Source organism: Leptinotarsa decemlineata, unplaced genomic scaffold (genome assembly GCF_025532065.1).
Source record: "Leptinotarsa decemlineata unplaced genomic scaffold, Ldec_3_MD MMD2_tig00003308_RagTag_RagTag, whole genome shotgun sequence".
Taxonomy (NCBI): domain Eukaryota; kingdom Metazoa; phylum Arthropoda; class Insecta; order Coleoptera; family Chrysomelidae; genus Leptinotarsa; species Leptinotarsa decemlineata.
In genome coordinates this window covers 489,084-507,144 of record NW_027412586.1, presented here as the reverse complement: position 1 = coordinate 507,144, position 18,061 = coordinate 489,084, and the positions used below count along the sequence as shown (strand labels likewise).

General features: G+C 33.1%; 1 protein-coding gene across 1 annotated transcript in view; it reads right to left on the bottom strand.

Moving 5' to 3' along the window:
• LOC111503711 (fibrillin-3) overlaps window positions 1-18,061 on the bottom strand; it is a 206,480-nt gene that overhangs the window by 87,142 nt on the left and 101,277 nt on the right. The window contains exons 3-10 of the mRNA XM_074177824.1: window positions 10,713-10,795; window positions 10,536-10,652; window positions 5,171-5,275; window positions 3,892-3,987; window positions 3,646-3,840; window positions 3,284-3,532; window positions 1,530-1,697; window positions 1,243-1,476 (exon numbers count right to left, since the gene is read on the bottom strand). Of these exons, the coding sequence (XP_074033925.1) occupies window positions 1,243-1,476; window positions 1,530-1,697; window positions 3,284-3,532; window positions 3,646-3,840; window positions 3,892-3,987; window positions 5,171-5,275; window positions 10,536-10,652; window positions 10,713-10,795 (1,247 nt within the window). The remainder of the gene's footprint in view (window positions 1-1,242; window positions 1,477-1,529; window positions 1,698-3,283; window positions 3,533-3,645; window positions 3,841-3,891; window positions 3,988-5,170; window positions 5,276-10,535; window positions 10,653-10,712; window positions 10,796-18,061) is intronic.

The following is an 18,061-nucleotide window of genomic DNA, read 5'->3' as shown; positions in this document are numbered from 1 at the left end:
TCATGTTTAGATTGAATCTCAAACAAATATATTGTACTATTCCTTTCTACAATCAGTTGTAGAAAAAGTATAGTACTCACCTCGAGGATAAGGCCAATTACGTCCACTAGCGAATTATCGCACTCGGCTAACGCCTCGTGCTGGCAATTTTTCGCTCGTGGGTAATTGGGTGTCTTATCCTACTCGGTATGTAATATTCTATTTTGTATACTCTGAGTTTATGCGATTTGATTTATTATATCAGTTTTTTTTCACTCGAGAAAAAAGTTAAATTGTTCAACATTGGCACTTTTACTCTATTTCTCACCCATTTTCGTCCTATATTCGACGTATTCAGTCACCGGGTAGGCGAAATTCCATTTTTTTTTCTGATAGTTTCATCTTTGTTAATATTGAATATTACAATAAATAATGAAATTTGAAACAATAATGAAACACAAATCAATTCAAGAACTAAGATTATAAAAAAAAAGAAAAGAAAAAAAAATCACATCAAAGGTGCTGCTTCTTTCCCTCCTGTAACATTGCTGTTCCTGCAGTGAAAGTAATTCATTAAATCGCAGCCATAGGAGCTAGAAAATGGTACTTTTTGATTTATTATATTTTCAGTGTGGATTTTTTGTTGATTGCCTGACAAATTCCAGAAAAAAATGTCATTGTTTTTTTTTTAATTTTATTACATAAATCTGTGGTGTACATCAATCTCTGGTCACTCATTTATAATATCTTCAACCATTGACAGATATAATCACAAAAAGTTATTTTGCTAGAGATAACTGTTCAATGACAATATCTCAGTTCATGTCACGTTGAAGAAATATTTCTGTAGCGGGCTCAAATAATCTGCAGCAATGAAAGTTTCGTAACAATTCGTTTTAGAGCAATTCAGGGGTTATAAATATAATGGAAGTGGCAGGTGAATAAAGGCAGCGATTGTGTTAAGAAAACTTTTGAGTGACTGTAACTCTGAAAGTAGACCGGAGCGCCAAATTTCTACTTCATCATTGTAATCAGCGTATAAAAATACTTGAGTGTACTTTATCATTTTTCAAAAACTATCGCGAATCACACAAACAAAATTTTATCAATATAATATAAAAAAAAGAAGAAGAGAATCAGTATCTATGTGCATTTCAAAATGAAGTACAGACAGTGAAGAATTTTCAGTTTTCGCTCGAAAATTTGAAAATATATTTGAAATCAACATTTAATACTAAAAATGTTATCAAAAGTAGCACTAGCCTTCACACACATGTGATTTTCCTAATCGGAATCCCGGTTCGCATAGACATTCATATCCCTGGACAGTATCAACACATTTGCCTCTTCCACATATATCAGGTCTCAAAATGCATTCATTAATAGTTATTTGTCCTACTTGATCAATACTCGGTATAGTTCCTGGAGTGAGATGAAAGGTACCAGAACCTGGGATTTGGTGAGATACTGCTGCTTCACAGAGATGTCTATGCTCATCTGGAAAATACAGTTTTTGCAAGCCGTAGAGTTGATTGTGAATCATAACAAACCTTCTCCAAATTTTGGGCATACCAAACACTCATCTCCGTCATACATGGCCCAACCTTGTCCCATGTTAACACCGCAGCAGCAATCTTTTTTGGACAATCGCATGTGTAGATGATTGCTACAACGGCCCTGAGGAGTGCGAAGTGTGTAGCATATTCCTTGACGACCATCTGAAATGAAAATGATGATCCAATTATGGAAATGAAATATTTTTAACTCAATGAAAGCTTTAGGAACAATAGAATCTCTTGAATGATATATTTAGGAAGACCTTTCCAGATCTCAATTTTTGAAACTGCTAGAATTTTCAAGTTCAAAAAATTATTCAATATTTCAATAAATGGGATAATTTGACAAGTTTGAATATTACCACTGCAACAACGTTTCTCAATATTCTGAACAAATCATGCTGGACAATTTTATACCTCTCAATAACTTTCTACTTTCATTGCGCCAAAATATACCTTTAAAAATTATTAATATGAAATAGTGAGGAGCTATGTATGTCACTTTCATACTTCATGTGTTTTCATGGTTTCAGATAAAAAATAAGTTGGAGCCTTCTAGAATCCAATTTTCCACATCTTTCATTACAGTTATTATATGGATCGAACATGGTTGTATATTATTTTTTCTATAATAGTGCTATTTTTATTTCAAGACTTTGTGTTCACAAACAAATATTTTACACCTTTTAGTCAAACTGATAGATATACACCTTTACAACAAATACTTATTATTTAATATTCGAGAATCATTAGAATTCTCCATATCAACGTAGGTTGAAATGGGTTGTTACCTTTTTTGTTTACTGCTTATCATAAATTTCTCTAAAAACATGGTCTTTCACGTTATTTCTTGTGGAAGTCACTGAATGTCAATAAATTCTGCATTCAAATAATAGAATTCAATAGGTCAAACAATAATTTTACATGTTCTTGTATGTACGTAATTTTCAGAACTATGAGAGTTGCAATAAAATGAATTATGACCTTTATTGTTCACAATAAAATTATTTCCAAAAAAGTACGAACGCGTTTTCTTATGAAAAGTTGAAAGTTTTCAAAATACCTAATCGGAATTAAATTTTGCCTATTTGGCAGATCTTTTGGGTCAAACACTTGAACGATTTACGTTTTTTTTCAACACTTTTGGAGACTACGCGATGAGTATGTAAAGTTTGAGATAAATTGTTTAGTATATAGATGAACAAAATTAACAAATTATTGATCCAAATCAGGCAAATGTGTTTATTATTTGAGTTAGACTGCTGCTTATTGCAAAAACTTCGTGACTTTGTTTTCCACTGATATTGGAAAATTTAAGCGAAATATGAATGATTGATTTTTCAAAATCGGTTGTGTTCGCAAGTGAAAATGAAATAGTGAGATGTGTGTCAATTGTAGGACGAAAGATGCAATTTCTGATGTGATGTTATCTTAAGCCACATATCAAAGCTTCCAAGTTCTAGATATTCCTCTCTTCAGCAAGAGGGGTGGTTTTGAATGAAAAAATAAAAGATAGAGTTGTGTAGCATTGAAATTTGTCAGTGTCAGAATATGAGGTCTTTATTTTGAAGATGTTGGTGCATGAAATTAATATTCAAAGAGTAAAGTTTACTGAGAGCAATTGACTTGGAAGTTGCTTATGGATCTATTAGCTAGTGCATTCATTGAGTTATTCTCTTGTTGAAGGACCCAGTCAAGTAACAAAACTTTATCTCGAAAAGTGAATTGAGATAATTGTTTGAACTTACCAATACAGTAGGTTTTGTCTTGACTTTGAATGAATCCTGGATTGCACAGGCATATGTATCCGCCATTTGTGTTAACACATCGTCCATCTTGGCAAATGTTTTCATCTTCGCACTCATTTCTATCTTCACAGCGGTTTGTGGCCGGATTTCTCGTTTGTCCTGAAGGACATTCGCAAGTGAATGAGCCCACTGAATTCACGCAAGTGCCGCCAGAGCATAAATGAGGTATTGCTTCACATTCATTAATATCTGTTGACAAAATGATTGTTTATTTGGATTACAAACTATATTCCCTTTTTTGTAAAAGTATGTTGCAGGGTTCAAGAACTTTGTGAATTTCCTCAATAATTTCTTATTCTTACCCACACATTCTCCAGTTTTGAGATTCTTCAAATATCCAGTATCACATTCCAATCTTGAGGGACAATGCTGACATGGATGTCCCCAAGCTTTCCCAACAGTGGCACAACACAAAGTTTTTGTACAGACAACGCCTTCCAGTTGATTGACACAGAGGTTACCACGATATCCCGTATAACAAGGTCCAGTTCTGTAATCTACATTTGTTTTGAGCAATGGACAAAATTCATAAGCAGTGTTACATTTACCTATTTCACAGTGATTGCCGGAAAATCCATAAAAGCATGCACATCTGTCTGGACCGATGCATTGGCCTCCATTCTTACAAGATTCCACGCATATAGCTGCAATTGTTAGTGTTAAAAAATTAGCCTTTCAAAAAATAACTTCGTTTAACTTCAGTTATCCTGAACTTGCTTGCTTTTTTATCGATTTATAATTAATATCGAACATATTAATAAGTTTTTTGATGTATCAAATTATTAAAGATTCAAACGATCTTAGCGTGATGGAAACATGAGCGGGTGAGAGAATCATGAATGATTGAGAGCCAGTCTATTGTTTCAATAATATACAATCACAAATAGATTACTTGTTTATAAGAAAAGCATAAGTTATCAAGTTTATTTGAACAAATATTTATTATCGTAATACATAATTTGATATAAAAATGCGCTGGCTTTGAGAAAATGTACCGAAAAGTAAAAGAGGTATCAAGATCTGGGTATTATCATCGTATTTATTATCGTAATACATAATTTGATATAAAAATGCGCTAGCTGTGAGAAAATGGACCGAAAAATAGAGAGGTATCAAGAACTCCGTATTAATGAAAAGAGGCATTACCAAATTGCAGTGTGCAGAGACGGAAAGAAAAACTATTGAAAAAATGGGACTCGGCTGGTATTCGAATTCGTCTCTTTTTTTCGCTAGATAGTCGTATTAACCAACTACGCTATCGGAGCTGCCAAAAAAAATGACCGTCGAATCACATCTACACTCTAATCTGTCTCTCGTAGTGTTATTGCAAAAAGTATGAAATTTGTTATTCATGGCAGACATAACTAATCTTTATGCATCTGAAGATTGAATTGTTATTTCATTCTGGAATCGCTCACATATCATCAGAATTTTATAGCATAAATATCATTGCATGAAATAAATTGAACATAAATACAATATAATAAATATAACGCCTGTAATATTTTCGCAAATCTACACTTTGGTATTCATATTACAGACGATAAAACTGCCATATCAACAAATAGCATTAAAATTTTTGAATTTCTTGTTAAGAAAGTAGTCAGCATTTTTGTGATTCACAGATATATCTGTTTTATAATGAGAATCTACAATTTGATACTTTTTGCTTCATTACCACACATTCAATACTATTTTTGGAAACGTAATAATCTTGTATAATTGTTAATGTACAATCACATGCTGAACTTGTTAATAAAAAAATGAAATGATAAAACGGTACAACTTTTCAATGAACTCGAAATTTCAGAGTAATTGATACATTACGTTCTGTGCAAAACTCCCCGGAATATCCTTCTGGACATACACATTTGTCATCAACACAAGTTCCACCGTTCATGCATATTAGTCGACACGACTTTCGGTCAAAACCTGGAAAAGAATTAAAATAGCTTAATAATATTCAAAATTACAATTTTCCAAAATGCTGAGATTAAAGAAAGAATAATCACCCCTAACATTGATGATCGCGCCGAGTCTGTAAGATACTCATCTTCAGACCTACTATGATTCTAAAGATGTATTATTATTGAAATGGAGCAATATGAAGTGAAAGACAATAAAATACTGATAAATCTGTTTAAAATCTAAATGACATAAAAAAGAACATTTAGTAATAACTGATTCATTACAAATCATTTCTATAAATATTTGGTTTAAGTAAGGACAAAAAAGATCAATTTCACAACCATATCGATGAAGTGGTTTTTGTGATATCGTCTGTTCTTATAAAAACAAGTAAGTTAGCTGTAGTTATGTTTTGCAGCTACAATTGACATTCGATCATTGTGCAATACGTTGTGTAGAGTTGTATTAATCTGTTCATCATGCCTAAAGTGACAAGACGAGATAATTTTCAACGGCTCAGCAAGTTTGATACAGGGCGAATATTGAGCTTTCGTGAGACTGGTTTATCCTTCAGAGAAATAGTCACGAGGGTAAACAAGATGGTGGTTTGTTGTTGGGCATGGATTTCTGAAAGTCGTACACGGAGAGATGTAGGTACAGAGTGTGTCAGAAAACGGCTCACACCATGATCGTTGCATTAGGCTTTTGGCTCTACGGAAACGCTCCACTTCTACAAGGACAATTCCAGACCAATGGTGTGGAGAGCATGGGAACCGTTTTTCACTCCATACCGGCCTCAGTTTGTCCAGCTTCTCACTCCTAGACACCAAAGTGATCGACTGACTTGATGTGAAGAACGGCTCAATTGGGACCTCCGATAGAACAACATTGAAATCAGTGATCATTCGGGATTATGTTTGGGCATGCATGGTGGTCGTGTAGATGAGAGATCCTCAAATTGCTATGGATAGGCATGTGCACCACACTGTGGGAATTGTGGTACAAGGTTTATAGAAGCAGGTTACTCTTGGTATTCATTAGAGGCAACATGACCACTATGCTTAAATCTAGGAGTTGGTGGAACTGTATATTCTGCCTTATATTCGGAACATTTCACAACTCCAGCGGTATTTTGGCACGAGGTACAAGTAATTTGGAATGAGATATACCTCAAGAAAAAATCGATCATTCCATCAAGAGTTAATCCAGTTCTGAGTACATAATGCATTATGGAGGCTGAACACTTCATAATTTTTTACAGTTTTTACATCGGTTGCATTTTTCGGAAATTTTGATCAATTTGTGTTTTTTTTATGCGACTTAGTATAAAATTTGAAATTTAGAATAAATATTCGCCCAGTATCTCTACGATTTATGAAACTTTTTTGACTCAAGAATTTATAAACAGAAATTGTTCGATAGGCTGTGTAAAATAACATTTACTTGGAAGTCAAAAGAATCGGAACAGTTACGAATATTCACTGCTGAATCTGATAGATGCATGAACTTGTTACAAGAGACGATGAAGATCACTTCTCAAAAATCGAAGTGTCGATTATGAGTAATTACCTTCTAAAAATTTGAAGAATAATTTACCAAAAGTTTTCGTATGACTTTTATTAATTCAAATACAAATTACTATTGGGTCTACTCCACTCCCAAGCGTCAACTGATGCTTGGGAGTAGGCAGATTAAGACTCTTGCGGAGACCAACGACGATGCCTGGGGAGTAGGCAGATTGAGGCCCCGGCGTCAAGTCAGAAAACCTTTGCAGCGTGTACCTGAGGAATAGACATGAGTATAAGAGTATGAGTCTTGAGAGAACGATCAACGGAATATATTTAAAAAAATCTGTTTTTCCGTTAACCAGCTGTCGCACCCCTACGAACAAAAACCCTCAGAAGTCGAAATACAACCATACTCCTCAATGGCACCCAATTTGGTTAATATTAATATCATCTTCCATTGGACGATGTTGAGATCCACTTCTAGATTTCTTCTAAACATGTGCTACCGAAATGATTCGATTGGCCGAGGTTGTGGTAGATTTGGAGGGTCATATTCGTTCCGTACATAATCAACATTACTCTGTTTCATCCGCTTCGTAGAGCTTCTGGTATAAAGGCACGAAGTAAGGTCAGACCAAAATACAATATCGTCGTTCTGATGGTGGGTGAGTATTTTTTCGTATAAAGCTCCGCGTTAACAGCTCCTCCTTGAACTAGACAAATATAGGTGCTAAAACCCCAGTTTCAGAAGTCGCGCACCCTATTAGAACTTTGTCAGCAAATTTGGCCAAGTCTTCAAATTTCACTTCATGTGAACAATTTTCAATATCGGAGACGTAAAATCCATCATTGCCTATCATTCCAGAATGCGCCAACGTAAAATATTTTAAATTATCCATTTTGATCACGCGGTTTCTCACACAATGTGTCTGGGTGTATTTGGAATACTTCCTTTTCATTTCAAAACACACTCATTTTAGAACAAAGTCTTCTGTACGATTTTATACGAAACCCTGGAACGGTCACCTAGCTTTTAAAAAAGATTCCAATTCTGTCTTGAACACCTTCTACCAGTCGATTAACCCTGTTCAATGATGAAACATATTTTTTAAGTTTTTTTGTAAATTAGTGCAATGTATCCCTTCTTACATTTTTTTATTACTTGATGAATTTTTGATCTCAGAACAAGTTATAATATCACTTTAGGGTAACGCTCTTACTGAGCTGTATACAGGGTATTCCATATTCGATGGTCTATTAGACGTATCTAGAGAACAAAAATAGATGAGAGTTTCAAATTTTTGTGATCTATGGTTTGAAAATATGTTCATCGCCGCATTGTTACCACATCTACATGAAACAGACATCAACTTGGAAATTTCAAATAGAACACCGTATATATTATATCATTTTTGAATTCTGCATCGAAATTCAAGTTACTTTTGTGAACCATGTTCGATACCTATCTTTCACCGTTTTTAAAATAATAATCATTTTGTAATTTTTTTTTTTGGCAAAAACATGGTATTTTTAATACATTAATCAACAATACATCGAACTCAAATTCTGGCAACATTGGGTTAAGGTTTGGTGGTCATTATTCCTGAACGAAACTCAAATATTGTTCTATACAGAGTGTCTGAAAAATATGTCTCAATTTGTATCTTTGAAAAACAATCATAACTAATTTGTTTTCAAATGGAACACCCTGAATATTATTCAATTTTCGAATTCAGCCAAACAATGTGAACAACTTTGATCAACTATGTCCTATACCTATCTCTGACCGTTTATGAGATATGAACTATTTTTAAAAAATTTGCTCCTATGCAAGCATAAAATTTTAAATGAAATTAAAAATCAAGTGCATAATACAAAAGAAATACTTTTGAATATTATTGAATTAGTCTGAAAAATGAAATACATATGGTGAATCTTTTTCCAATAATCTACTCGAACATCAAAAGAGTTTTAATTTAAACATTAAATTTCAATTTTGCAACTGAATTTCGGCAAGAATCATAATCTAAGTGTATCATGATCTAAGTCTGATTAAAAAAACAAAATAATGGATTCGACAATAATAGTTCGACTGTCATATTGAATAGTGAAGATGGATAATAATAATTATTCGAACTCTTAAAATCCTAAATTTGTTTTATATCCATTTATTTCACGTCAGGGAATATTCAGTCGAAATAATCAGTTTTAATGTTTTTTGTATGCTCACGGATGATAAAGTTTCCATTTGCATTTATGAAGAATAGTTGAATTCCGAAAAATATTCAGATATTCTGAGATCGACTATGAGCGATTTTCTAGACAATTTGCCTCTGAACTTGTATCGGAATTGTTGGTATCACCGAATCTGACTCCCCTAGATTTTTATCTTCCGACCCGTCGGAAATCCGCAGAGCCACGACTAATCACATAATAACATCATCAATCCATCAATGTTTACAAGCAAATGGTCAGCATTTCAAGCATCTGAGCTAGTGAATTTTTGTCATGTCAGTATCAAATGTCAAATAATTGCGAAGATAGTTTCACAATAGTATCTCTTGTTTTTTAGTGTAGAATTAATTTTGTTATCAATTTAATTTTGAAAAGCGTTCGTTCTTCGGTCAAAATAGTATCGTTTGTCATTCACCCACTATGAAATTTCATTCATGTATTCCATTAAACCTTTCTGAACTAATATAAAGTTATCATTCATTATTCAATATGTTCAATAAATACATTTTTCACCGACTTTTGTGATTGAAATGTTATATTTGTATAGAAGCAAAAAAATTATAGAAGAATTCATATCTCATAAACGGTCAGAGATAGGTATAGAACATAGTTGATCGAAGTTGATCACATTGTTTGGCTGAATTCGAAAATTGAATAATATACAGGGTGTTCTATTCGAAAAAAAATAGTAATGGTCGTTTTTCAAAGATACAAATTGAGTCGTATTTTTCAGACACTCTGTATAAAATAAGATTTGAGTTTCGTTCTGAAATAATGACCACCATACCTTATCTCAATGTTGCCAGAATTTGAGTTCGATGTATCAGTTAGTTCAAGCGATATTATATATTCAAAATACCATGTTTTTGCCAAAAAAAAAATAAAAAATGATTATTATTTTGAAAACGGTGATAGATAGGTATAGAACATGGTTCACAAAAGTAAATTGGATTTCGATGCAGAATTCAAAAATGATATAATATATAGTGTGTTCCATTTGAAATTTCCAAGTTGATGTCTGTTACATGTAGATGTGGCAACAACGCGGCGATAAAAATATTTTCAAACGACAGATCACAGCCATCTACATCGGTAACCAAAATTTGAAACTCCCATCTATTTTTGTTCTCTAGATACGTCTAATAGACCATCGAATATGGAATACCCTGCATATTATTGCGAATTTCAAGTTTGTACGACATTTCAAACTCAATCATTGAAAGATTTGATGTTTTTTTAATGATAATACAGTACAAAGAATGAGGTGTAGCTATAGCTTCAGCTAATTTTAATTCATGATTAGAAAAATATTATTATTCTGTATAGAACAGGATATAAATCAAAATTGTTGGGAACACTGCAACAAAAAGTTGCCTCGAGTCTGCATAGTGAACAATATAATGTTTTCAGGGTGTCAGAATATGATATTTAGTTTTGATTTGAAATTATCTATCTTCAGTTACTATTTCTTTACAGATGATACATAAATGTCTTTTATTTTTTGTATTTCGTAATCTTTATGAATCCTTCATAGGATTTACCTTGTTCTTGTATCTGCTTGTAGCTTTTAGTACAGCTTGACGCTTTTTGTCCTCCTTCACATAAACACATATTCGGAGATACACATTGCCCTGAACCACATTGTCTCGAGCATATTGCTAAAATAAAAATAATATTTTAATATTTTCGTCCAATATTTATATTCTTCTCCTACTTACGTATTATACACAATCCTAATAAATTGTGTCTCTGCCATCCTGGGCAACAGTAGGTTTTTGTTCTCGAGCGGCAAATGTTCGGTCTGAAAAAATATATATTTTGAGTAAGTACTTAGTGTTGATAAAAATAATAATTACCTACTAATATATCGGATGAGTGTGGGTATGGATAATGATAGTTCACATAATTATTATAACGAAATATACAAAATCATATAGTATTAGTTTAATTTATTAGCTTAAGTATCATTCTGGGATTTAATGAATGCTTATCTGATGTACATTAGACGTTGAACCCATATGTTGCAAACTGTGGTTTCTTCTAATGTTTATTCTCAACTTACTCGAACCCATTACAATAATGCACGTGAAAAAGATCGTATATATACTGTAGGAGATGATTTGATCATAATGTAGATATCTAAATCATAAATCTAACTCATAGAAATGTTCATCAGAAGAACTAATTTTATCGAAATTATACGTTTTACATTCCACAAAATTTATACAATTTCGATATGAAATACTAGATAAGCAATTGATAACAGAATCGATGAAAATTTATAATTCCACAGATTTCATCGTTATTCAACTCTATTTAACATAACTGATAGAACTCAACTATTTAATATAATCTGAAGTATCCCACAAAAACGTACGCTAGCCAAAATCTACCGCCAAGTGAAGACACATCAAGTTTTATCCTAGGCTCAAATCAGGCTCCTGTAGTCCAATTTCGATTAGATCGCATTTGGGTTCGATTTTTGAATTGAAAGTTTAATTCGAATGTTCATATGATAGAGCTGAGACAACTTGCAATATAGGACGTGATCAAGAAAATGAAGTTAATTATTATTTGAACTGTTTTGAAGGCAAACGCATATACGGACCAGTTTGTAGAAAGAGCGCTCATTGAAAAACAATAAATCCACATAAAAAAGAGTACATGATCATCACATAAATTTCACGAATGCATTGCTGGACTCGACTGTTCTTAAAGAACAAGGCTGAGTACATAAATACAATAACATATCTCCTTACAGATTTGGTTTCAGAACAACTTTTAGAACTACCGCCATATTGAGATCTCTTCTCATACAAACAAACTCCAAGAACACGTACCATCTGACCTGAAAGATTCACCATACAAACTAATCGGCTTCTTTGAGGAGCTGGGTTTATTTGGTCTAGTGTGAATAGGTGTGAGCCACAATAAATCCTTGCGGGTTACGGTGCAGGGTCGAATAGACCCACTCACTTTGGACCTAACCTAAGATAACACGCATGAAAAACTGATATGGATATGTTTCCGCGACAAAAGTTATATAGGTGACATATCAAGACCCCTAAATATTAGACAAAACGAACATCCTTAATACGTAAAAAGAAGGCATGTAACATGACCGTAGATAGCGGAGCTTATTTTAAAATCAACTGAAATGAAATAAAATAGTCATCAAATAACGAAAAAGTGAGAAATCTCAACGAATCCATTTTTAGTAGATATCAGGTATAGTAACACCTGGGCTGAAAAGTCACGGGCCTAAATGTTTTTTTTGTTCAAAGTTGGCTGCTTCATTTCAGCGTCGTTCTAACTTTTCAATACCACTTTTGTAGAACGATTTATCTCTTGCCTCAAAATAGGCCTCAGTTTCAGCAATAACCTCTTTATTTGAGGAAAATTTCTTATCGGTCTGCGTACAGCCAGTAGTCGCTGGGAACCAAATCTGGCGAATACGGTGGATGTGGGAGCCATTCGAAGTTCAATTCGTGTAGTTTGACCATTGTTTTGATTGACTTGTAACACGGTGAGTTGTCTTGATGAATTTTTTTTTCTTTTGCCATATGCGATCGTTTCTTTGCAATTTCGGCCTTCAAACGCTCTAATATCGCTATATAATATTCACTGTTGGTGGTATTTTCCTTCTCAAGATAGTCGATGAATATTTCACCACGCATATCCCAAAAAACCGAGGCCATAATCTTTCCAGTCGATTGTTGTGCTTTTGGGCGCTTTGGACGAGATTCGCCAGTTTCTCTCCATTCAGATGACGATCATTTTGATTCAGGAGTTAAGTGATGATTGTCACATATCAATGCAACAATTGTTTGTTATGTTAGAACATGGCCAAACACTGCTCAGAATCATCAAGACGTTCTTGTTTTTGGTCAACAGTGAGCTCGCGCGGCACCCACTTTGAACAGAGCTTTCTCATAGCCGAATTCGTATGCAATATAAAGCCAACACATTCTTTTGATATCCCTACGTCAGATAACTCACGCAACTTCACTTTTCGATCATTCAATACGATTTTGTGGATTTTTTTCAGTAGCTTCCTTTTGAAGGTTAGTTCTAACTGAAAATGCGGTGAGTGCAATAAGACTAGCGCCATCTATGTGTTATGCCCGAAACTTTTCATCCATGTAGTATTTTTCAACCAACTCTGCTGAAATTTATTGACTTGCTGAGGCAAGAGGTTGAAAAAGGAAATATGAATCTTAATTGAATTACAAATAAAGAAAATTGCATACATATTGTTTTTCAGTAATAACACATTTTATTAATAGGTCATATTAATGATTGTGAAAAGGTAATGGCTAATTGAAATCTTCTGCGATTTATATTACGCAGTAACTTTACGGGGTAAACTTTTCGGTTTGCCCTGCATTACACTTGAGCAGAATCTTCGATTTTGAAAAACTTTTCATCACGTTTAAAAAAATGAATGGAATATTAATCAGAATTGTCATAAATATAGAGAGGTGAATGACGAATTAACAATAACACACAAACACAATAACAACAAATACAACAATGATTGACGAGACAGGCATTGAAAAATTAACTTGATGAAATTATGTGTGTATTTCGGAAAAATTTTATAATTCGTATATCAATACGAATTAAAATTCGAATCTCAGAACCCACACTTGCCCAAGCAGGGCATCAATAAATTCACTATAAAAAGATAATCATTTCAAAATAATAGGTTCCATTGCAGGTAATCGTAAAAATCAACAACCATGTTATCGAATTAGTGGTCTGAATTGGAATTGGATGTCATTATTACATCTGCAATGATTTTCGGGGAAACCATACGATATGTATCAGGATTTTTTTTCTTAGAACAGTATTTGGTAGTTCAATCACATCCCCGTGGTCTAACAGATTGTTTGTTGAGGCGATATTCTTTCAATATTAAACAAAAGTACCTTCGTTTCTTCTTTCTGTGAGTTGTTCCACCTGAGACATGTGTGCTTCTTGAAAAAATGTTATATTATGGTAAATGTATGTGGTATGTTCAAAAACAGCTCGATATTAAACAGTTTTGAACAGCAGTGGTACTCTACAAATATTCCACTGCAGAAAGTAAAAAACCAAAGATTTTACTTACAAGAAAAGTGTGAACTTTTATTAGAGTAATCGCCAGAAACAGTAATTGAGAACATTAAATATTTGTTCCAAATTCGAACTGTACCGGCCCGATTTCTTAGATAATTTGCTCTCATCAAATTAATCCAAAAGCAATATCTGAATGAATGATAAAAATTCCAGTTATTCTGTTTTGGGTATAATGTAAATAGTTTTTTCATTAGACAAAGGGTACCTCTAGTAAGGAGAAATCCATAACCCTTTAACTATGTCAAGGAATCCTGTGAATGATATCTGATTAAATTCCATAACACATGTTTGAAATACAAACAAAATTTGAAAAATATTTTTTTCGTGTAATTCGATGCTTACATGAAAGTAGTTGTTTTAGGAGGGCTTTTTCACCCAGTTTATGTCGGAAAATTACTTCTTTGCATGATCTACACAACTAAGTATAGAGTTACTTCTTTTGGAATTGATTGATTCCTTCCTTTCTTTAAAAAAATCCAACTTTTTTTGTATGAAGATAGAGTAGTAGAAAGCCAAAAACTTTTTTCCCCAAATATTAATCACTCCTAAAAATATTACTCTTTTAATTCTTTGGGCATTTTCTTAAACTCAACAGAAAATTTCTGATAGATTGCTTCTAACAATAAAAACGAGCTAACGTTTTGAACCGCCAATAGCTGAATCGATTAATTTAAAAACCCGTCTTTTATTAGACTAATTCTTCATTAAATGGCAGAATTGATATGGCAAGCACCCCGTATCATACGAACTCATAAGAGATGTCCCCAAAAATAAGTAATGGGGAAATGATACATGATTCGAATTCAAAAGACTAGACTTTGTGCTACAAAGTTAAGTCCTTGTTCAATAAATTGTAGTATGTCGAGGTAACCACTAAATGAAATTTTGAAAAATCAGAGAACGTTTCTATACTGAATAGTTGCGTTATAGTTGAAGACGTTCACTCACAAATTCAACACTTGAACTAGAAGCAATCTCTATTTAGATGTATCAAATATAAGAAAAGGTTGGATTCATATTCTGTTGAAGTTTGAATGCAAGAAAATAACTCACTACGAAATCTGACAATGTATTGTTGTGTTTTGTATTGTATCAATGTATTTTAAGTTGTAATAATTATTCTTACATGACTTCAAAGAGGTATTTTAACGAGAGAAAAAGATTTTTGGCTCTCACTTATCCATCTTTATCCAAAACTTTGTGGGAAACTTCTAAAAGAAGGAAGCAAATAATTAAAAAAAAAGCTATACGAAGGTTACGCACAGAAGTAACTTTCAGATACAAACTGGAAGAAAAAGCTCTCTGGACTACTTTCATATAAACATTGAATTACACCGAAGAAAAATTACTTTAGAAATAACTACTTTTATATTTGTTCAACTAACACTTAATTGTGAAGTTTTTACTAGACAGTTTACAAAACCGCAAACAACCGCGACACGTGTTTACCTATACAATATCTTTTTCATGCAGCGTATAGTAATAATAATAATGTCTTTATTATTTCCTCTTTCAGTACATTTTAATAAAAATAATACTTTATAATATATTTAAGAAAATAAAGGGCGAACTTCAACTCGGCAGCGGAGAGTGTTACTCTGTTGTTCTTCCACCTGAGCCTATGCGTACCTATTGATATGATAAGAAAGAAAGATGTATAAAAACTATAAAAAAATTGTCTATACAGTTTTTGGTTGAAACGGCAGTTTTCAACTTTGGAATGTGAAAATAATGAATGAAAACCTACTGATAAGTCCCGAACAAAAGGTTTTGAAAGTTTGGATACTGTCTGTTTTGAAATTTGGTGAAATAAAATTATATATTTTTTGCAAATATGATCTCCTGAAGATTTCAGTTTTGAATGGGGGTGGGGTCAATATTTCTCGATGTCTTATGTTGATCTTATGAACGTCAGTGCGGAATGTTATTTTCTGATGAAGATAGGAAGGTTTCCCGGTAAGGATGAGTTTATGAAGGAGGTTTCCTGAATGTAGAAATCTTCTGTTCTTCTGTTCTCCAACCAGCTTCAAAAATTTTGTTGGATATTCTTTCTCGCCGCCTTATTCCATATATTAATCGAAGGCAAGAATTTTGTACTTTCTGAATTGTTTGTTTATACTGGTTGGTTGAAGTTGGTCCATAAACGGAGTTGGCATAATTGAAAATAGATATAACCACGATCTCGCAGAGTAAGGATTTCAACTTAATAGGAAGACAATGACGTACACTATACAGTGTCACCGATAAAGTCCGCATCAAATGGGAAACTTTTTTATTTATCGTTTTATGTGAAATTTGATTTTGGCAGTAGATTTTGCTTAAGAAATGATGTCAAATGGCGTCTACAAAATAGGTCACGTGATTTCCTTAACCTGTCAAAATTGACATTTAAAAAAAGAAACATCGAAAAATGACATTATTCTTCAAAATATCCAAAAATATCAAAGGATAAAAACATTTTCTTTTGTAATTTTATACCCACACACCAAGTTTCAAACCCATAATAAGTATTTTATATTTTCACTATTTTTCCGCATTCCTGCTTTTTCTACTTATCAAAATTTAAGCACACCTGTACTAAATCATTTATTTTAACTAAACTCGTCACCGAATTCCTTTTTTTGTAATATAATAATATTTTAAGAGCCTCTTTGATGTTAAAAACAAATTTTGAAAAATAAAAGTTGTCAAACTTGATGCAAAGTTCATCTAGTTTCAACGGGGCTTTCCAAACTATACAGTACTTGAGTTTTTTAATGAGCAAATGGCCTCACAATATGAATTAGAACAAAACGGAACATTAGGAAACAATATCTTAGAGTGTTTATTGTTTTTTTAACAAAACATACAGTGGAATTTAATCTTAATTAAAAGGAACTGAAAATAAACATGTACCTATACCTAATAGCAAAAAAAACACGAAAAAAAGACTCACGACATTAAATACACTACATTTCTGTATGTCTGCATCGCGTTCTATGCAGATAATTGTCCTTCTCGATACATCTTTTATTGAGTTGCTGATACTCACAGGGTTTATGTTTAAAATAGAGTTTCTAATAACAGTTTCTAGGTGATTCACGTCACGAAAAGGTCTTTGTTTATATTTGTTTTAAGTAACCCCACAAGAAAAAATCTAGTGGGGTTAAATCTGGCGACCTAGGCAGCCATATTTGCTCCATATTTCGCCCAATAACTTTGCCCCTAAACATTTCTAATAGTTTCTCTTTGACTTGTCTTGAACTATGAATAGGAGCCCCGTCACATTGATACCACAGACTGTGTCTTATTTCAACCGGCATATTGTCCACTATATCACTGATCTCAGTATTTAGAAATTGCAAATAATCCTGAGAAGTTAAATTGTGTCTAAAAAAGAATGGTCCCATTACCTGATTATTCAAAACACCGCACCACTCATTTGTTTTAAATGAATATTGGTCCCGACATTCTATCACAAAATGAGGATTTTCCTGAGCCCACCACCTACAATTCTGGGAACTGACGTGAAGGTAGCTTCGTCGGTCCATAGGATTTTGTAAGGAAATTTTCTGTTTAATTCTACTTCTCCTTGGTACCAGAAAGAGAAATCTAGTTGAACATCGAAATCTCTTTCCTTAAAGGTATTTATAAATTTGGGTTTGTAGGGTTTGAATTTATTTTTATGTAAAATTGCTCTTACGCTTTCTCTTTTAACGCCAGTTCTATCTACAATATTGGTAATACTTGATTTTCCCTGTTCGATAACATCCAGGCAGACAGCCAACTGAACCTCATCATTATTGCGTGATGGATTATGACGTTTTTTAAAAGTATTTTCAACTGAACCAGTCAGTTTAAATTTTTTTAAAATCCTACTCACAGTGGATTGCTGTACATGTCTACCAGGATGTTTTGCGTTAAAAATATCAGCCACTTGTCGATGCAATGTGTTTTCACCACAAAT